General features: G+C 38.8%; 10 protein-coding genes across 10 annotated transcripts; 8 read left to right on the plus strand and 2 right to left on the minus strand.

The window, feature by feature from the left end:
* Positions 1-462: 462 nt before the first annotated feature.
* ZYRO0B00110g (uncharacterized protein) lies at positions 463-1326 on the minus strand (the record flags this gene model as incomplete). Its single annotated transcript, XM_002494918.1, has 1 exon — positions 463-1326. The coding sequence occupies one exon, from the start codon at positions 1324-1326 to the stop codon at positions 463-465; it is 864 nt and encodes a 287-aa protein (XP_002494963.1).
* A 313-nt stretch (positions 1327-1639) lies between these two features.
* On the plus strand, positions 1640-2317 carry ZYRO0B00132g (uncharacterized protein; the record flags this gene model as incomplete). The annotated part of the gene is made up of 1 exon (XM_002494919.1): positions 1640-2317. One exon carries the CDS (start codon positions 1640-1642, stop codon positions 2315-2317), a length of 678 nt encoding a protein of 225 aa, XP_002494964.1.
* A 764-nt stretch (positions 2318-3081) lies between these two features.
* On the plus strand, positions 3082-4164 carry ZYRO0B00154g (uncharacterized protein; the record flags this gene model as incomplete). Its single annotated transcript, XM_002494920.1, has 1 exon — positions 3082-4164. One exon carries the CDS (start codon positions 3082-3084, stop codon positions 4162-4164), a length of 1083 nt encoding a protein of 360 aa, XP_002494965.1.
* A 1106-nt stretch (positions 4165-5270) lies between these two features.
* Positions 5271-7394, minus strand: ZYRO0B00176g (uncharacterized protein; the record flags this gene model as incomplete). The annotated part of the gene is made up of 1 exon (XM_002494921.1): positions 5271-7394. The coding sequence occupies one exon, from the start codon at positions 7392-7394 to the stop codon at positions 5271-5273; it is 2124 nt and encodes a 707-aa protein (XP_002494966.1).
* A 2243-nt stretch (positions 7395-9637) lies between these two features.
* ZYRO0B00198g (uncharacterized protein) lies at positions 9638-10384 on the plus strand (the record flags this gene model as incomplete). The annotated part of the gene is made up of 1 exon (XM_002494922.1): positions 9638-10384. One exon carries the CDS (start codon positions 9638-9640, stop codon positions 10382-10384), a length of 747 nt encoding a protein of 248 aa, XP_002494967.1.
* Positions 10385-11107: 723 nt separating this feature from the next.
* On the plus strand, positions 11108-11986 carry ZYRO0B00220g (uncharacterized protein; the record flags this gene model as incomplete). The annotated part of the gene is made up of 1 exon (XM_002494923.1): positions 11108-11986. The coding sequence occupies one exon, from the start codon at positions 11108-11110 to the stop codon at positions 11984-11986; it is 879 nt and encodes a 292-aa protein (XP_002494968.1).
* Positions 11987-12201: 215 nt separating this feature from the next.
* On the plus strand, positions 12202-14118 carry ZYRO0B00242g (Zn(II)2Cys6 transcription factor; the record flags this gene model as incomplete). The annotated part of the gene is made up of 1 exon (XM_002494924.1): positions 12202-14118. The coding sequence occupies one exon, from the start codon at positions 12202-12204 to the stop codon at positions 14116-14118; it is 1917 nt and encodes a 638-aa protein (XP_002494969.1).
* Positions 14119-14924: 806 nt separating this feature from the next.
* ZYRO0B00264g (uncharacterized protein) lies at positions 14925-16511 on the plus strand (the record flags this gene model as incomplete). Its single annotated transcript, XM_002494925.1, has 1 exon — positions 14925-16511. One exon carries the CDS (start codon positions 14925-14927, stop codon positions 16509-16511), a length of 1587 nt encoding a protein of 528 aa, XP_002494970.1.
* Positions 16512-18002: 1491 nt separating this feature from the next.
* ZYRO0B00286g (uncharacterized protein) lies at positions 18003-18254 on the plus strand (the record flags this gene model as incomplete). The annotated part of the gene is made up of 1 exon (XM_002494926.1): positions 18003-18254. The coding sequence occupies one exon, from the start codon at positions 18003-18005 to the stop codon at positions 18252-18254; it is 252 nt and encodes an 83-aa protein (XP_002494971.1).
* Positions 18255-18690: 436 nt separating this feature from the next.
* ZYRO0B00308g (M20 family metallo-hydrolase) lies at positions 18691-20001 on the plus strand (the record flags this gene model as incomplete). The annotated part of the gene is made up of 1 exon (XM_002494927.1): positions 18691-20001. The coding sequence occupies one exon, from the start codon at positions 18691-18693 to the stop codon at positions 19999-20001; it is 1311 nt and encodes a 436-aa protein (XP_002494972.1).
* Positions 20002-20555: the final 554 nt, after the last annotated feature.

Below are 20555 nucleotides of genomic sequence, written 5' to 3' on the forward strand. Positions count from 1 at the left end.
AAATAGAAATGCCAGCGACGGGGGTAAACGTGACTGTTCTTTCGATGGAAACCAATGCTTTCACATTCTGAAAAAGAGTTAGAAGCTTTTGCTTACGATAAAGATGTGGTTTATTTTTTCAAAAAGTTACTCGAGCGGCTTTTCTCTGGCCAATTGTTACTATATCATGACCTGGACTGTATTGCTGCGGATGCGCTCAGAGCTTGCGAAACTCCTTCTTATTAGATCGATGTGGCCTTGTAACGTTAAGAATTTACCGGCTAACAACGGCCTCTCGATTCTCTGCCAATAAAATCTGCTTTGGTCATGGGTATTCAAAGACATTGGTTTTGAGAAGTTTTAAATGAATAGTAGAATTATCGTTCAAAACGAGGATTTTTGACTGACACCACAGAATCCCAGAATAGACGTCGAAGAAGGGACTAGCTCTCAATGTGCTTTTTATCTCCTATTAAAAACATACTATTGAGGTGTAGCGAATGAATTAAAAATGGCACAAGAAATCATCGAGATAATGAAGGTCAGCATCATAATCATAAAGGACCCTAGCTCTGTCATCACCAAGTAAAACATTGAGGTGTTGAAAATACTATGAAACTTCTCGAAAATACCATCTCTAAATTCATCTTTTTCTGCCGTATGTGATAATTCACCAAAGTTCTCAACGCTCTTGTTATAATTCGCAAGTGCTCTCTCAGTTAGCGCCTTGTTTGATGGATTTTTCCAAAAATTGCTGCATATTTCTCCTCCAAAATAACATCGGATGTCATAGGTCTGACGCTCTATTGGTTTTACGATTTCTCTCACAAAAAAGCGTTTACAATGCTCCCCACTGTAAAAAAGAGGATAATGATGTCCCCCCTCTTCAGAAAAGTGATTAACTCTAGATGCAACTCTTTGCCAAGCTACTGGATCCCCGGTCAGGTCCATTTCAGCCACTTCCTTCAATAACTTTTGGAGCACTTTTTTCTCAATATCAACGTTTTTCCTATTGTCGATGAAGTTCCAAAAAGAAAACGTAAAGCATAGGAAGCAATGAATGATCATCAATAAGGGAGAAAATACGTCTGAAAGTGTAGTTTCAATTTTATTACCATAAAAGTCTCGCAGAATAAAATAAGGAAACCGTACAAGCGATGGTGACAAAAATGCACCTAAAAGAGAAGCGATAATGTCGTCTATCCATGTTTTCTCGAAAAAATATGGGGCAAGGAAGTATGTCAACTTTCCACCAGGACTGTCCTCTGGCAATTCTATTTCCTCCTTTTCAAACGTCTGTACACACTTTTCTAAATCCATTTCACCTTCGTCACTTATCACACTCATCTTGTTGTGCTGCTTAGAAGCATAATTGCTGTTGCGAGTGTCAGTTAGTGTCTGAATTACCGCCCTTTATATATTTTTCACCCCGGACTGTTCCGCCCCTGATTGTTTCTTCTCCGCGCGACAATTCCATGCAGAAGAAACTCGAAAGCGTCAAATGATAACACAAAGAGGTGGACATGTAATTTGAAGGTCAATTTGAAAACTCTTTAATTAATTTCTTTGTGGCATAAAATGTCCTAACTGCTATAAATTGTCAGAGGAAATCAAAACATGATATTAGCCGAATGAAGAAGGACGGCCCCAGAAAATTGGCATGTCCAACAAAAAGAAGAGTAAGAGTAAGGCCAGCGAGAGCCACAAGCGTGGTGGAAGAGAGAACAGTCCTCGTGGACAACACAACTCTCCTTCACCACAAAGAAACAACAGTATCACTGATCAGCAACGAAGCGAGAACGGCGGTACTGACTCTAGAACAAACGGGATCAAATTAGCCGCTCGCTTGTTCCGCAATCCATTGTTATCCAAAAGAGGGTTTAAACATGCGAAAGAGGGACTAAAAATTAGGAGTTCAGATAAATCAATGAGCGGAGTAAGATGTGGAGGCAGCATCTGTCTCTTTGTTTACCCGTTTTTTTTGATAGGATACAGTATCGCCGGTTTTATATATGGGGACAAAAATAATAGTACACATGTTTTTGTGTATGGCGGTCCATTATTCATTGCTGTTCCTTATTGCATACGATACCTGGATAATGTCGATAGATTGCTTTCAAGCATATTTGAGATTGGGGAGAAGAGTTTGGTCGAATATTTCGCAGACCCGGGAATCAGAGAGCTCCTCTTGACTGTTTTTGAGATTGTGGGATTCATTTATCAATGCGTGAAGGGCAGACAAAATTCCTTGATCATTTCATTGGGAATTCTTGGGTTTTTTTTTTATCTCGCAGGAAATATTTCCCTAATGTTGAGAAGAAAAGGCCAGAATCGGTAATGGATGATTCGGCGTGAGTTTCTAATTCACACCTTGCTATGAAATCCTGATTATATAAGCATTCCACTGGGATGGGATTGAGCTTACACTATTGCCGGCTTATCATCTGTGGGTTATGTTCAGGTGTAAATGCTAGTCAGTTTTCGATAGATAGATCATATATAACCATCAAGTTGAATAAATCCATGAGGTACCAATAGAAGTAGTCACGATGTCAGTTCAGCAACATACACAAGTTTAAAGAAGCATTGTCTTTTCCTTATAAACTTAACGTTTGTGCGAATAGGGCAGAATTGCTTCACGAATGCGAGATCAAGAAGCTGTCGGAGTTTCCTATGTCAGGTGGGAATGACATTAAGTCTTCAGCAGCGGTTCGATTAGCAATGGAGGTTGTAGAGATCCTTCAACATGGTAGCATATGATCTATTTCTCATTAAGCTAGTGTCTTGGGAGGATTGAGGAATTGCCAAAAAGCCTTTTGATCTCAGGAGTATATACCCGCTCTTGTTTTGCAACGTAACATTTTGACAGGAATGTCTCTCTTATATATTTCTACTTTCAAGCGAGAAGGATATCAGAAAGGTGTATGTGTATAGGTAACATAAACTTTGTTCGGCATACCATCCTTTGTTATTAGGAATTTCTTTTTCCGTAGTCATCTTCCCTTTTTCGCTCCGATGACGATAAAAATCAGATCTCATCTCCTATAACAACTCAGGAAACTACTCACTACACACAACAAAGGGGTTTAAACAAGAACAAACATGGAATTCGATAAAGAATCTCAAAGGCCTGTCTTACCCAAGGACCTTTTTAGAAATGGCTTGACATGGATGTTTTATGAAATTTCGAAGCATCGCTTTCCTTGGGTGGTCTCGTGTCTATGCCTGGTCGCTGGATGGGTAGTACTATATGGGAGTAATTATATTTATAAAGATGTGTCTTTGGGTTCCATGATTTCCACTCTTCTCTGGATGCTTGCGCTTTTACTCCCCTTTTCATGGCTACACAATTCGAAATTGCATCCCAAGATTATGACAGAATTGGTTCAGCAAGTGTTGGAATCGAATCCTGGTGTTGATATCGAGAAATGGGACGAAATTGCGAATAGATTAAACTCTTCCTTTTACCAAGAACATTTCTGGAATACACCATATTTTTTTTATGATGGTCAAGGTCTCCAACTTTTGTTCAAGGCTAATGTTTTAAGGCCATATCTCGAAGGGAAACTTGACGATATTACCGATACGGACAAGACTCAATCAGCAAGGTGTTATTTGCAATCACTAAATGAGAAGTTTGAATTATTATTAAAGAACAATTTGCCAGAAACCGGTTTAAATTCTAAACTACCCAGAGATACCCACAGATATAAACTCTTCTTTTACCCACAAAGTTTGATCTTCGGATTCTTTATTTGCTGTTTTCAAGGTCTCACTTGGTTTATGATACTACCAGAAATTAAAAGAAAAACATTGTTCGCCTTGATTATGATCATGTATTACCAGTATATGTCTTTGATATGCTACTGGAGTCTCTATCGTTTTATGGATCCACAGATGGATATAATCCAAACAATGAAATGCTTGGCGATAATAGCAAAAGTTAACCCTGGAAAAGAATTGGATAAATGGGACCAAATATCCAAGTATATGAATCAATATTTAACTGAGGAAGAGAAAAATGGTCTTTTTAAGAATAGATTTTTTGACGGTAAGCATTGCTTGGACTTTTACAAGACTTGCTTTGAGCCTCTTTCCTTCAGCGATAGTTCTTTGGCATACGGCGAGTTAAAAGAGATTGTTGAGATTGTGCAACCAAATGTGAGCGGAGAAACAAATCAATGAAGCTTTTATTCCTTCATCGAAAACTGAATGTAACAGTATGGAATAATCCAAAATATGCTAGCATCACAAGTACTGCGTTCTATGGCCCCTGAGAGTACTATATTTCTCTGGGGTGGTTCTTATAAATAAGATTTAGAATTCCAAGTTTGCTTACAAAAAGTCTTATTTTTGTACACTTGCCTCTGTGGCTATCTGAAGAGAGTTGCTCTGACAGCTAGCCCCATGTTGATGTCTGCTGTACTTGGAAAATTTCACCTCTTGAATTCCATTCTTTTATGCAGTTCTACAAATTTATAATTATAATAGAAGTAATAAAATTAATACATTAAAGAAGAATATGTTTATTAGAAAATTGAAAGATACATTAATAATTGAACGGATTAATAAAATAATAATCGGTGTTCGTTCTTATTTATTCAGCATAAGGAAGAACATCATTAATTCGATCCTGATGTTACTTATAGGTTATCTTATATTATTTTCACAGTTTAACGGTAGTAGAACTTAATCATTAGTAAACCCCTTCTTTAAATTCTGCCTAAATTTGATCCATCATTGTCACCACCGATCTTTCTTGTTGATTCCCATACTCTAACGAGTTTTCATTTATCTTCACGTTTGCCCAGTAATAAAATTTCCATTATTATCTCGTTTTGAATCAGTTTTTTGACTGTAACTACATGACGATCGGCAATCTCTGTCCTCAGATAAAAAGAATGATAATTCCACTCGAGCATGTTTCAAGATACCGTGAAGTTTGAATAGATGATCTTTGAATTATTCATAGTTACTCTTGCGTCCATCAGTAATCTGAACATAGTGTGGGCTGAACCACTGTTCAACGGTTCCAGCTACCTCATCCTTTGTCCCATTCAGAGCTGTTGTCAAAACGTTTTCCCACTCCTTAGCTGAGAACATCACTTTTTAGATATTGGACTACGAATAGTTTGTTCTTCCCCTTAGAAGCCTTATGAATGAATTTGAGACTTCCGCCTGTTTTCACGACTTTGTCTTCTTATGGTTGTAAATCTTCGTGCAGAGCCCTCCTTACAAGATATGAAATCTCAAAAATTAAAGAATTGATGATAGGAATTTCCCAAAAAATTCTAAATACTACTTTGGATGTCTTTAGGCTCACAACTCTCCTCATTTAGTGTTAGATTCTCGAATGTTTTCCTCATCAAACATTGGGCATCCGCCTTCTTTCTGTTAAAGCTGTACTTGATACCATCAATGCACTTGCCATCAGACAAATACCATGTTTCCCAATCTCTATCGGTACAGGTACTTCCGCCAAACACTTCCGAAAAGTCTATTGTGTAAAAGGTATATTCAGTTGACTGCTTGGTTTTATGGCCTAAACCTACCTCAACGTTGGAACCCCTACTAACAATTTTAATATGAAATGCATCCGTAGGTTCCTCGAGGTGATATTCTCTCCAATTATTTCCCTGATCCACAGAATAAAAGAATTTCTTCAATGACCAGTCTTGTGGAGAAGTCTTCGGTATAGAAACGATAATATTCCCAAAATCCAAAAATGCTGCATACACGGGAAATTCAAACACCACTTCCCAAGAAGCACCGCCATCTCGTGAAATAAATGTCATTTCATCGTCGTCATCTAAACTCAGGACGTTTTCTCCGACAACACCGGTTTTCATAAGTATACCAGCCGTTGGTTCATTTTCAACTGATGAAAAGTAGGAAGTTTCTTGGAAAGAACAGTGTTCTACGTCATCGATATCACAATGAAAACGTTGTTTATGTTTTCCAGAAGGATCTACAACTTTCAAATTGTTCCAAGTTTTCCCATAATCAAAGCTTATTTTACTCTTGGAAAATCGTTTATACCCGATAAAGGGGAAAGATTCCATGTGAGGGCAGGAATTTTTGTAGAATAAATTATTCCTTATAAATTTAACAATTTTTTGAAACCAATTGGTTTTCTCATGAAAATATGTCTCATACATGTTTTCTACTTTGCTCCGATTAAGATCCACGTCAAAACTGAATCTACCCCATATTGTTCCCTTGAGTTTGTCTAGCTTTTCCAGGTTCACATGGTTCGAGGGTTCTTGTGTTATGGAGTCGAAAAAAGAAAACTCGAGACCAGAAGGATCTGAAACCAACAAATGTTTAGATTTACCGTGTCCTTCATTTTCTTCCACATCAGCATATAATAATATCAACTCTGGGTCATATGAGAGTAGTTCAGGAATGCTATTTGGTGAAAAGACTGCTCCCTTGGGTAGGTGCGCATGTTTAAAAGGCCCGCCCGTAGTAACCCAAATCCTTTCTGCAGTATGATCAAGTTCATTACCTTCTGAACTAATTCCTAGAATGTGGGAGGGAAAAATCCATATTTCTTCTGTAGAGAAGTCTTTTAACTCATCAACAAGTTTTGTACTTTGACCAAAATCAGTTGTGTAAAACAGGGTACTCATGGTATTTGATACTGGATCGAAGGACTTTTTTTTAAAAAAAGTTTTCTTTTCAATGTCCATACCATATGTATGTGAAAACCATTCTCGCATGTTGGTCATCACTTCTACCTTGTGGATACAATAAATGATGTCCCTATCAAGAGTGGAGTCTCTCGATGAAGTGGCGAATTGGCAGGTAGTGCCATGGTACTGGAGATCAGGGGTAGCTTCATATTCGTGAACTGGTTCTCCAATACGTCTAAAGCTTTTCCCAGCATCGTCAGAAGCGTAAGCAATACGTTCCATAAAGGAAGACGAGTCTGGTCTTTTCTTTGAATTGGTTCCAAGTTGGAAATTACCGTGCATAATACTGCAGTGTAGCAATAGAAAATTTGTATTGAACGGATGTGTCTGCAGAGAACAACGTTCCTTGTCTTCGATTTCCTCTGGTAAAGAAATTTGCTTCCAATTTCTTCCTTGATCTTCCGTGACATGGATTCCTCCAGACTTGGTCGTTACGAAGGCTCTCTCCTTGTGGAACTGATCAACAATGACCCATGAAATATCTTCCCCAAACACATCGACAGTTTGCCAACTCTTACTGTTATCAAATGTTATATGTAAACTATCTTCGAAATAAAGCAGTGAAGTATGGGAGTCGCTGAAGGCAGACAAGCCACCGTAATTGACATAATTGGGTTCATGGGATCTCTCAACATGAGATCTCCATACCCCAGGAACAAACTCCTGGGCTGTTCCTAGAGCCCACAGAGCACAAAATATCAAAAAAAGATACATTTGCATTCTGGGTTGGCATTAGTTACCAATTGTCTGTAGGATCTTATTCTTTACGTTAATTTTTCTTTCTCTTGGTTTCTTCGGGTAGTGCAGATAGTGTAAATCAGAAAGTGAACGCCACCAGAGATCTCTATTGAAGAACATTACTAGTACGGAAAAGCACATCGAGCAAGAAGGACCTAGGCCTCTGCCGCCGAAGGATACTCTCAGAAACATATTAAAATGAACACCTTGAAATGTATGCGGTCTTGACATATCCTGGAAAGATATTGCATCTTTCTGTATTATCGAGATAGTTGTTATTCTTGTAATTTGTATGTTACTCATTCTCCTTCGCTATTGGTTTTGTATCAGAAAGGATGCTGTACATTCCAATACAAAAGAAACGCTTACTCAAAAGTGTTTAGTAATGGATCACTGACTTGATACAACAATGGCGTGAAGTTGCATTCAAAATGAATAATAAATTTCATGATCACGTTGGTGATATTCAGATAAGATAAGATAAGATAAGATAAGATAAGAAGTAAATCTTCGTTGTTGATGAGTTTTACTTCAAGGTTCGAGGTTGAAAAACACCATGGCAACCCGGTTGTCGATGTGTACTTCATTGTACTAAAGCCATGCCCAAAATTGAGAAAGATAGTCTGGAAGATCCCTGTTTTCCTTTTTCTGCCAGCAGATGTTTTCAGATCCCGGTTCATATGGAAGATCTATGAAACCATCAAGATTTATCCCTGGGTGGCATCGCAATTTGTCCTTTAAATGTCGTTTTATATCTGATGAAAGAAAATGTAAAAATCTCCGAATCATTCATCAGTGTATTTCTTATTTGCCAATTCATAAGCATGGTTTATACTCTATTCCTTCTTTGGTACACACATATAAATTATTCCATACCTTTCCCAAATACCGAACTTCTTGGTGACGTTGTTCTAGCAGTTAATCCAGGCGCCGATGCTAGGAAATGGGATATTGTGACGTCCAAAGTGAATAATTCTCATTATGATCATGGTTATCGAAGGACACCGTATTACTTTCTCAATAGGTCACATTGTTGGTCTGTTTCTCACCATTATATTTTGAGATTCGATTCTGAGGCTGCTGAACAGTACAGACAGGCCCCGAACAAACCTTTCAACAACCTTTTAGGAGATGAATCTTCTGATTACGGTTCTCAACTTGGAAGAGAGATTAATTTTACGATAGGGGCTTCGCTATTCCGGCATTTGGTATGACCTTTTATTATACTGTTCTTGCCTGTATTCATTTATGACGATCAAATAAAACCCAAATATCTTGAGAATATTTACAGGGTAATTATTTTTGCTCTAATTTGTCATTCCTTTGTCTCCGTATGCAAAGAAAGTGGTATGGTTAAGTTTAAGACCCTAGGTGTCTTGGATAGAATAAAGTTTTTAACTACTATAATGCAGCTGGCTCCGGGAAATGACTTGGGAAAATGGGATAACATCGCTAGGTACATGAACTATCATTTATATGTAAAAGGAGTATGATGGGGGGCCAGAAGAAAACTTTCTCGACGGGAAGGAATGTTCAGACTTGTATAGCTTGCAATTCGAACCTCTACTAATACTTTCCCTTAGTAGATAAATAGATAAGATATCATGCACTAGCTGAACGATTGAAATCATTTAAGTTTCCTTTTTCAAAAACTGATCAACGTGTTGTTGCTTTCATACCAAACTCTTCATCCAAGCTAGTACCAATTCTCTCAATTCGAGCTAAATAAAAAGTCTGTCTTTAACCCTACTATTATTTCGGACATTTTGTCAAGCATTCTATCGGATCTTTAATATCAAATTTTGAGAAACGCCTGCCGGATCAGTATCTTACCGGTCATGTGATAGAGATCTTTTCTTTTCCTGTCTAAGGGCGCTTTACGTCCGAGCTTTCGTCATAGGCGCCTATGTTAATACAACCATGTTGGTTGTCTACCAATAATAACCCTCCATCCCATACTACAAAACTTCAACTATGGTCATGCAAGCAGTATTTGTACCGTTTGCTATACAGGGAAAGAGCAAGTACAACTGTGTTGACGGAAAAAAGGGATATTGTATGAACCGTTGCAGGGGGTCCACAGAATTTGATATCTGGAAGGCCCTTTCTTTGCATATATAAGCAGTGCAAATATGCCATGATATGAACTCTTGAGGCTCGTCTTGTTTGGTTCGGATTCGAACAGTACCCATCACAGAGGACCTAAATAACAAGAATCTAACAGAATGAGTTTGACTGGAAAGACTGCCCTGATTACTGGTGGAACCAAGAACCTAGGGAAAACCACCGCTATCGAACTAGCATCAAAACACAAATGCAATTTATTTTTGCACCACAACAGTACGCAAGGTGATGAAGAAACTCTCGCAAAGGAATTGAGAGATAAATATGGAGTTAAAGTTGAATTATACCAAGGAAAGCTAGGTAACCAAGCTTCTTTGACCAAATTGTTCGACACAGCAGTTGAAAAATTGGGAAAAATTGACATTGCCGTTAACAATGTTGGTAAAGTGCTAAAGAAACCTGTCGTGGAGGTAACTGAGGAAGAATTTGATCAAATGGACATTATCAACAACAAGATAGCCTTTTTCTTTATCTCTGAAGCAGGTAAGAAAGTTTCAGATGGAGGACGAATCATTTCGCTCGTCACTTCCTTGCTGGCTGTTTATACACCATTTTATCCAACTTATCAAGGAACGAAAGCACCAGTTGAATATTATTCGAAGGCTGCCTCTAAGGAATTGATGGCGAGAAATGTTACTGTAAACTGCGTTGCACCGGGTCCCATGGACACTCCATTTTTCTATACTCAAGAAACCCCAGAAGCCGTAGAATTCTACAAGAGTAGCGCATTGCAGCAGAGACTTACTAAAATCGAGGACATTGCGCCTATTATTAGCTTCTTGGCCACCGAAGGTGGATGGATGACTGGCCAAGTGCTTTTTGCTAACGGTGGGTTAGCTGCAAAATAAGTTTTGCTACATGGTTGGCTCTTGATGTGTTTATAGATTTGATTTGTTTTAAGTATCAATTAGTCTGAATGAAAGCGAGAGCACGATCAAAGACACATGATATGACATACATCGCTTAGAAAACTCAGTAGTTGATCATTTGCTATCTGTGGCATAGTTATGTGCAGGAAAAATAAAGCGTAGGACGTCTTCGAATAAAATGTGTACCTTATTAAGACTTTGGAAACAAGTTTAACAATATTTTCAGTTAATTCATGGTTAGTTCATTATATTCATAGACAAACCAAGTCTTCAATTGGGACAACCCTGGACAATTAAGGTTCTAGTCTTCTATTAGATCTGATGGGGTTAAACCCTACTGGCAATCTCCCATTGTCCGATCTGGGTCCTTTTTCCCAACACCTGTCCTTCAAATAGCCGAGTCCAGGAAATGAGTGAACATTATCGTATTATCGCTTCCAAGCCAAAGAGCTAGATACAGAGTTTTTTTCATTTCCTCACTCAACTATGGGTTTTTTTCTTTTTCCTTTCAGTAGATGATTTCACCTCTTTCGGAGGGATGGTTTTACCGCGGTAGAAACTTACCGCGGTCTCCGCAAACCTAGTGTGTACGTCAAACAAAAGATAGTGGGTTATCTTGTTAAGCGTAGGAATATATAAGAAGACAAAAAGTGACGAATTCAACGATTTCTAACCAAAAAATGAAGTGCCTGGTTGTGTAGTATGCTTGCTGCAGAAAGGAGACAAGACAAAATGACGGCAAATTCAGAAGTCGTGGTCAGCGAAAAATCGCATAAGGTTCACAATTTAGCATTCGGTAATCTGAGTTTCTCTAACGAAAGACCGGTCTTTGAGGACAAAATGCTGGAGAGGCAGCATATCAAAGAGCATATGGCAGGTGCTTTTAGGATTTTCGGTAGGAGAGGTTACAATGAAGGGCCAGCCGGTCATATGTCGGTGAGAGATCCTGTCGATAAGCACACGTTTTGGATTAATCCTCTCGGAGTACATTTTAGTGCCATCAAAGTGTCAGATTTGGTTCATGTTGACGCTGACGGACAAATTTTGTCTGATGGGAATCAATCGCCTATAAACGCGGCTGGGTTCAGAATTCACGGTGAGCTCCATAAGGCGAGGCCTGATGTAAACGCAGCATGCCATGCCCATACTGTGTATGGTAAAGCATGGGCTGCATTTGGCAAGAAGCTAGATATGATTAACCAGGATGCCTGCATTTTCTATAACTGTCATGCGGTCTACGATAATTTTGGAGGCGTCGTTTTTGAAGGAGAAGAAGGTAAAAGACTTGCCCAGGCCTTGGGAAATAATAAAGCTATGATCCTTCAAAACCACGGACTCTTGACCGTTGGGGAGACAATTGATGAAGCTGGATACTTGTTTGACTTGTTAGAAAGAACGTGCCAGGTGCAGCTGCAGGTAGAGATGGTAGCGAAAGCATGTGGTTTCGACAAAAAGATAATTGGGGAAGACGAAGCCGCCTTTACCTATTACAATACATCACATCCGGCGGAATTGTATAGTGCATTCCAATCCGATTATAACTTGGAAGTTGATCTTACTGGCAAGCAGTTTTTGCAATAGATATCGATTCAGGAAATGATAGGCACATATGATCACCTATGTAGATATCGTACAAAAATATATTCGTTAAATAATTGGCTAAGAAGAAATAACCTCTGCGAGCTTACAACAATTCATAGTAAAGGATACACATGCAAGACAAAAGTCTCAAAATGCTTACAGGAGGCTGCTGAATAAGTTTATTATGAGAACAAAATAGTTTCGGTGGTCGAGACATGCCATCAAAGAGAAGAACACAAAATCAGTACAATGGAATCCCGACAAAACGCAGGAGCGTCACTGGTTGTCTGTCCTGTCGAAGAAGGAGAAAGAAATGTGATGAAACCAGACCAAACTGTAAGGCGTGTATTCGCAATTTTCTTGAGTGTATGTGGCCACAAGATCACAATGTAAAGCAAAGTTTACCTTTCGCCTTATCGAACAAGAAGAAACTTAGTCCTCCGTGCCAACAGGATAAATTAGAGAGCGGATCAGTTGAATTTAATCTGTTTCTTCTCAAAGATGCTAAGTTTTTGAAACTAAAGAGCTCTTCCGTGCGGATATTCGATGTCCTAATCGCTGACACGAGTAAGGGGGTGATCTTCAGGTACGATTCGCCTGACTGCAATCATAGCACTTTATCTGCATTCGAAAGCGATGACGATGTTTACGGTTTATCGACCAACTCGCAGGGATCGGAAGGTTCTAATGATGCATTCACAGAGGATTTTGATCCTCCCAAAGGTGATGTCAGCTGTGAACATTTGGATTTGCAGGTGGATCCTTTCCCCCAAATCGAAGTACCAAGGAATGCCCTTATCCACCATCCTCACGATTCGAATAGTTTTCACGAGGTCCTTGATAATACGAATTTTGCAACGGAGAAAACGTTCGATTCTCTTTTTCGAAGATGCAAAAATAAAGAAATAATTCCTGATAATGAGTTCAACAACATTGATCTTGAGAATTTTGCGTTTTACGCCTGTATTAAGGGGTATATTCCTAAAATGACGACACAATATACGCACCAAAATCTAACTACAGCAGCTGCGTTCATTCCCCAACTTGAAAAGAATCCAATAATGCGGGAGGTGTTTCTATGTTGCGGAGCGACATATTTGGCTTGGAATAATTTGAGGAGGTTTCAAAATATGAGTGACGAATTATATATAAACTGCAAAATTTTGATACAGAACTTCATCGACAAAAATGATAATTACGCGGACGAGGATTGGCTTTTTGGAGCCCTACAATTATTGTGTAATCGTGATAAGAATGCTCTGACAGCCACGGAAGAAGATGCTAAGTGGCACTTAATGAGGGCGTTTGATATAATTCGCCTACGGTATTACGGAAAAGAAGCTAAAAATTTTGAGCTATCGATCATTGACATTATTTCAAATTCCAACCTTATTTTGAGACCAGAAGAAAGAACTTTGATTGAAAGTTTTATTTTCCAATATTCCGTGTCAATTCTTTTCATCGAGAAGGTTGATGAATTGCCCAATCCCTTCACAATCTTCAAGATTCTTAATGTTGTTCTGAAATGTCGTGTCTACAATTGTGAACACACTGCTGATTGGATGAGCAATCCAATACTGGGCCCTTCTTTGGACTCTTTCGAGCTTTTGGCAAAATTATCGTATATTGGCCATATGCAACTCCCGCTTAATAGGGAATTGTCTGAACGAGTAGCAAGCTTACGGAAGATGTGTGATTACTATACTCCAGCGGCTCCCTCAAAGAAAATGACTGATATACAGTGGCAAAACTTTCAAATTAACTCAAAAGCAGGGATAATTACATCAAGAGCTTGCTGGTTATTTGCCTGCAAGCTTTTGGATTTCGATTCGTTTGATATTAAAGCTCCAGACATTCAGAATGCAGTTAAAAAAGTACTAGATGGTTGTAGGAAAATACCCACAGGTAATAGAGTTTGGGGTATTTTACCCTGGGCTCTTTTCGTGACTGGTATTTTTGCAGTTGATATCGATGATCGAACATTTATTTTAGGGTTAAACGATATGATGGCAGAGCGAGCACACAGTTATAATGGCTTCAGAATATCTACATTTTTGCGCAGGGCTTGGGCATCCGATAATGCACCAAACTTTCTATTTGATAGAAGTACTCTCACGCGCGTTAACATGTGATGTAATGCTTAAAATTATTTCAGCTATATGGGGTAAAACTTTGAACTCATGACTAGGACTATGCGTAACCGCTTCTCTTGAAAAGAACTGTCTTGCTCCTATCAGAGCAGCATTCTTCTTATAATACGTATTCACGCAGATTCACATGGCAGAAACTCATTTTGTTGGTTATTATAATTTTGAATAATTTCTGCACGTAATTGGGTTGACATTTGGTATCCGGTCACAGCTTTGGATAGTGAATATTGCTTGTGAATATTTTAAATTTTAACCACTTGCATCATATTACACCTCTAGGGTGTCTGATATAAATTAAAGATATTGCAGGCTTCAGTAAGAAGCAGTAGATGATAATATGGACTAGGGAATAGTATATCAGCGACATTATGTTACCTATAATCCAGACAGACAATGATGTCTAATGTGAGAATGGAAGCGTAGAGCGCGGCTATCGAGATCATACGCGCGGTTCACGATGGTTTGTCCACTCACACCGCGTTGTCAGAAATGGCAAGCGAAGACAAATCTTTGGTGGGCGATAAGATACAGATAAGAAAAAAAGAGACAACATATCCGAGCGCATGGATTGTCGTAAGCGCGGTGAGTCGGTGCAAGCACGGAAAAATAAAGTTCGCCATTTCCTCACCGCGTATACACAGATTTCAGTAACGTTACCTTGCCCATACATCGAACGACCTCTCTGATCTCTTCTTTTTTGGTCTAAAAATCATTATACTGTTCACCAAGTATATAAGAACTAGCTCTTTCAATGGAAGTATGGAATAGTTGCTTTTTGAGGGATAGACATGGTAAGCGACATGAGTTATAGTGTTAACGATATGGATAAGAAGGAAAACCTCGAAATCACACATGGTCCTGGAGACCATGAATTAGGAGATGTTGTGACAATAGACTCTTTTGATGGTATCGACAAAAGTCGGGCAGTCGGGGCAGAATTATTCGAAGAATTGAGTGAAACAGAGTTAAATGCGGAAGATGCCGGGTACGCAAAGATCAGAAGAAAAATTGATATTTGGCTATTACCGGTGCTGTGCATTACTTATATGCTTCAATTTCTTGACAAGTTATCTTTGAATTATGCATCTTCGTATTCATTGAAGGAAGACCTAAAGCTAACGGGTAATGACTACGGCAACATTGCAGCAATATTCAACGCCGGTTACATGGTGGGAACAATACCAGGAAATTGGCTAATTCAAAGAGTACCAGTTGCTAAGTTTACTGGAATATCTTTGGTACTTTGGTCCGCCATGTTAATTGGTCATATCGGCGCAAGAAACTATAATGACATGATGGCCCTCCGATTTTTGCTAGGTCTTATGGAAGCAGCAATTTCCCCTTCAAACATGATGATATGTGGTATGTTTTACGATAAACAGGAGCAACCATTCAGGATGTGTACTTTTCTCTCAATGAATGGTGTGGCTACCATGGTGGGTGCTTTACTTGCCTATGGTCTTGGCCATGCCACGAATGCGGCTTTGAAACCGTGGAAATTAATTTTCCTGGTAATCGGGTTGATTAACTTTGCGTGGTCTTTTGTGTTTCTATACCTCACTCCGGATTCTCCCGCTAATGCAAGATTTTTAAGTCATGACGAAAGGCTAAAGGTAATTAAACGTGTTTCGAGAAACCAAATGGGTATCAAGGATACGAAATTCAAGTTTCATCAGGCATTCGAAGCGTTAAAAGATGTCAATTGCTGGATCTTATCCCTTATCGGGTTAGGTTGCGGTGTTATTAATGGAGGGACGTCCAATTTTATATCTTCGTTAATTAAAGGTTTTGGATTTTCTGGATTAAATGCAACAGCCTTACAATTACCAACCGGTGGTATTGAATTTGTGTGTGTTTTCATCTCAGGTATGGTGGCGGTAACTACTAAAAAGAATATCAGGACTATATTACTTTTTTTACTTTGTATTCCAACATTAGCTGGGTTAATTGGAATTCATGTAATTCCATTGGATAAAAAGTGGGCGCTTGTAGGCTGTTCATGGCTACTCTACATTATTGGCGGTCCTGTGATTATGTGTTGGATTTTGATCAACGTAACTGTCGCTGGATCGTCCAAAATTTCTACTGTAAAAATGGTATGGTTTCTTCTCTACACGGCGGGGAATATTGTCGGATCAGAAATTTTCTATGCTAGGGAAGCTCCAAAATATGCTACAGGGATGAAAGGATTGATTTCATCATACGCTTGTATGATGTTTCTATCGATAGTGTATTATGCTCTTATGTTTTACAGAAATAAGTCAAGAGATTCTCATTACGGTAAACTAACTGCTGAATTAGAAAGGGAAGGTATAGTAAACGGATTCAAAGATATGACTGATTTTGAAAATAAACACTTTAGGTATGCATATTAAATAAGGCGGAATATTGCGGTCCCAAATTATAAGTTTAAGTGAGTGTATAATTTTCTAATTAGCCAAAAATTAGTATTTTCAAGAGTTTTATTTTTGCCTTACAAGTCGTTTGAGCAAAATAGAATGGTAAACCTGAAATATTAATCGTTCTTCCTGTCGGCACATCTGTAAATTTTTATTTTTTGTATTAAAATGCTTAGACAAAGTCGCCAGTTGAAAGAAAGGTTTGTTGTCACCTTTTAATATTGGCCTCTATATATCAAACTACTTTCAAAAAAATTTTATTAATGAAACACATTAGATTCAACTGTTGGCGGTTAGCAGCTAGTAGCCTTTAGCATAGAAACCGCCGACTTTGACATATTTTTTTGTAAGTGGGGTAACCCGCATCAGCTTTAAGCGGCGACTATAATTTAAGGTTTTACCAGAGAACTTTATTCTTCTTCTGTTAGTCGTACGATCCAATGTCATCAGACTAACTGCAGCAGTTCGTGATGCTATGAAGAGAGTCGATAACCTCCGCTGATGATGATGACAAACCCTATTTATGTTACCAAAAAATCAGCCTTACAGTTTACTGCGTCTGTTCAATTATGTTGTCATATCTACCTAAGGTTGTGAAGATAGCAGTGAGTTCGACGTCTAAATTGGACAACGGACGTCTGAATGAAACTATTTTGAAAATTGGGTGGATACCAAGGACTATTAAATGATCAAGAATTGTTTCATCAGAGAATTTTACTCAGATTTCATCTTTCTTCACATGATAATACTTTCCTAGCAGAAATAAAGATTGACTTATTGCTATTGATTCTCATTTTGATACAGAACCAGCTACAGGTAAATATGGCGGTACCTGAAGTATTAAGAACCTCTAAGGAAATTAAACTTGCTCTAAACTATGAGGTTTATGCGGTTGTTGATTTAATGAAGATAGTTCGCAGTTTGCTAGAACATTTATGAGCCCGAAAGTCAGGGCAAACACCCTTTTTCTCTCGGAAACTCAGGACTGCGAGTCTACCAACGAGTCCAAGATTATCTGTGTAGTCTTGGCTGCGCAGCTGACACCAATAACTTGGATGCACGTTTTGCACTTCAGATTGAACAAGGACATGTTTTTGAAGGGAAAAGTTAAAAATTTATAATGCCACTGATGTTCAAGCATACAGGTGGAAACGAATTACTGTCGACAGAGGCCGCGTATTTACAAGGAAGACTCCATGGCGGTACAAGCGATGTTGAGAGGGGGGGATTCCGGGTTATTCGCATGTGGAACAGTGAAAATCCAGTCTTTCTTGATTAACAGATTCCAAACGAGGTGAGTTTCACTTTGGATATTAGGCATGACCAAGACAAAAAAATGGATCGAATGTACTTGGAAACGAGAGAAATTTTTGATATATTGGTCCAGAAAAATGAATTGTGCCTATTCAATTATACTTTTGAGTTTTTCTGGTCTTGAAAGCTGTTTCTTTCCACACTAGGTACACGATGTGTATTTCTTATGTCACTAGTTGTCAATTTAATGAGGAAAACACTAGAGAAAGTTCCTTTGATGTAGGACATGGTTTTTGCAGTACGTCGAAGCATAACGACACAGGTATGATTTTCATCCCATCCTTGATTGGTCTCTCTCACAAGTATAATGAATGTTCTTTCCCTGAAAAGATCAAGAATGCGTTCAAGATTCTTTTGAAATCTGTTGCTAAACAGGATGACCTAAGACGGAAAAAAGGTTTCTGATTAGTGCTATGCGCTGCTGGCTCTCACTCTATTTAACCTGCTCTATGTCGTCAGCGGTTGATTGCTTTAGCGCGGTGTCGCAGAAAATGGTGCCGCGTCGGCGATCTTAGCGCAGTACCGCGGTGTCAGTCTGATCAAAAGAATTGATATTCAACACCTATCTTCAACACTTCTCTTGGGAATCGCGGTTTCCTTGAATGCTTTGACAGGGTTTCTTTAGCGCGGTGATAGCATAGCGGTTTTTTTCTGTCAATTGGAAGACAAGTACAACAACCACGGACAAATAGACGATTTGATAATTTGGCGGATGGTATAAAAGATGGCAAGAAAGCACTTGGTCTCACAACCATGGCTTTTGCTAAAACATAGCAACCAAAACGTTTAAGCAACATTTTCCATTCGAACTTCCATCAGAAAATAACAATCTGTCAAAAACATGGTGATCCCAATAGTAGACACTCTTTGTATTCAATCCGGTAGATTAAATCAAAAGATTATCGAAACGGGGAAGCTTTTTGGTTCTATTGCCCGCTGGGGAACAGAAGAGCACCAGTTCGGGATGAGAAGACTTGCAGGTACGGCTGTGGATGGAGAAATGAGAAATTGGTTTGTTGAACAATGCAAATCCTTGGGCTGTAAGGTAAACATTGATGAAATTGGTAATATTTTTGCAATTTTTGCAGGCAAGAATAAAGGTAAGCCCACAGCAATGGGCTCTCACCTTGATACACAGCCTGAAGCAGGGAAGTATGATGGCATTCTGGGAGTTTTGGCTGGTTTAGAGGTATTGAGAACTTTCAAGGAAAATAATTACGTTCCTAACTACGATGTGTGTGACATATGTTGGTTTAATGAAGAAGGTGCCCGCTTTTCTCGCTATTGTATGGGATCAAGTGTATGGGCACATAATTTAAGCTTGAAAGAGGCATATAAAATCAAATCAATCACTGACACAGTTCCAGAAACAGTTTATGAGTCCTTGAATAATATTGGCTACTTGGGTTCAGCGCCTGCAAGTTACCTTGAGAATGAAATTGATGCTCACTTTGAGTTACATATTGAGCAAGGCCCCGTTCTAGAAGACGAAAAAAAGAAAGTTGGTATAGTCACTGGGGTTCAAGCATGTTACTGGGAGTTATTCACGGTCAAAGGAGATGCTAGCCATGCAGGGACAACCCCGAGAAGATTAAGAAGAGACGCTATGTTAATGGCTTCAAGGATGATATTGAAAGCGGAAGAAATTGCAGAAAAAAGAGGAGGCTTGTTTACCTGCGGCGTAATCGATGCTAAACCTTATTCGGTTAACATCATTCCCAATGAAGTATCATTCACGTTAGATTTCAGGCATGTGTCTGATCAAATTTTGGCCGAAATGCTCTCAGAAACAAAGGCTGAGTTTGACATATTAGTTGAGGACAACCGCAATGGTCCCTTGAGCTGGACGTCGAAAGTGTTAGTGAGTACACCAGTCGTTAAATTCAATGAAAAATGTATTGAGTGTGTGACAAAAGCAACGCAAAGTTTATTCGAAACAAACGATGTAAGAGAAATATGGTCGGGAGCTGGTCATGACTCATGCCAAGTTAATTTTCGTGTCCCAACTTCGATGATATTTATTCCTTCTAAGGACGGAGTATCCCATAATTATTATGAGTTTTCATCACCACAAGAAATTGAAAATGGCTTCAAAGTATTATTAAAAACACTCATGAACTATGATTCCTATAGGTCAGAGAGAGGGTATTGACTTAGGACGAGGCATTGGACCGCGGAGATGGAACATCTAAAATACACAGTAAAAGTATTATGTATATATGAATACATGTAGAGCAAGGATCGACTAATGCAGCAGTTAAGGGCCTGGCAAGGCAAATATATTGTTTGAAGTTTTGAGTTAGTGTATACAATGGTGTACTTTGTTGTGTAAACCAAATGGCCTTGCTAAGCCATCAATGATACAGTTTTAACATTTCAGAAAAAAATCATGAATAGTTTACGTGATTTGCTAGAGCATGCCTCTCGTTTTAAAACTGAGCATAAGAGCGGTGAAAGAGAAAGAAAATAGTATTATTGCTTCGATATGGAACTAGGGGGGGACTGGCGGTAAGCTTTTATGTTGTCTCTACGGGGATCTGCTTGAAGGGTTATTTCAGTCTTCCGCTAAATCAGGGCCCAACTTAGGAATGTTAGGGAACAAGGTTTTTGAAAAACTCCGAGTTGATCTTATCTTATCTTATCATCACACACACCTTATCACATCATGGGCAAGAACTACAATGACTAGTGAAGTCCAGAGGCTAT

Source organism: Zygosaccharomyces rouxii (assembly GCF_000026365.1).
Source record: "Zygosaccharomyces rouxii strain CBS732 chromosome B complete sequence".
Taxonomy (NCBI): Eukaryota; Fungi; Ascomycota; class Saccharomycetes; order Saccharomycetales; family Saccharomycetaceae; genus Zygosaccharomyces; species Zygosaccharomyces rouxii.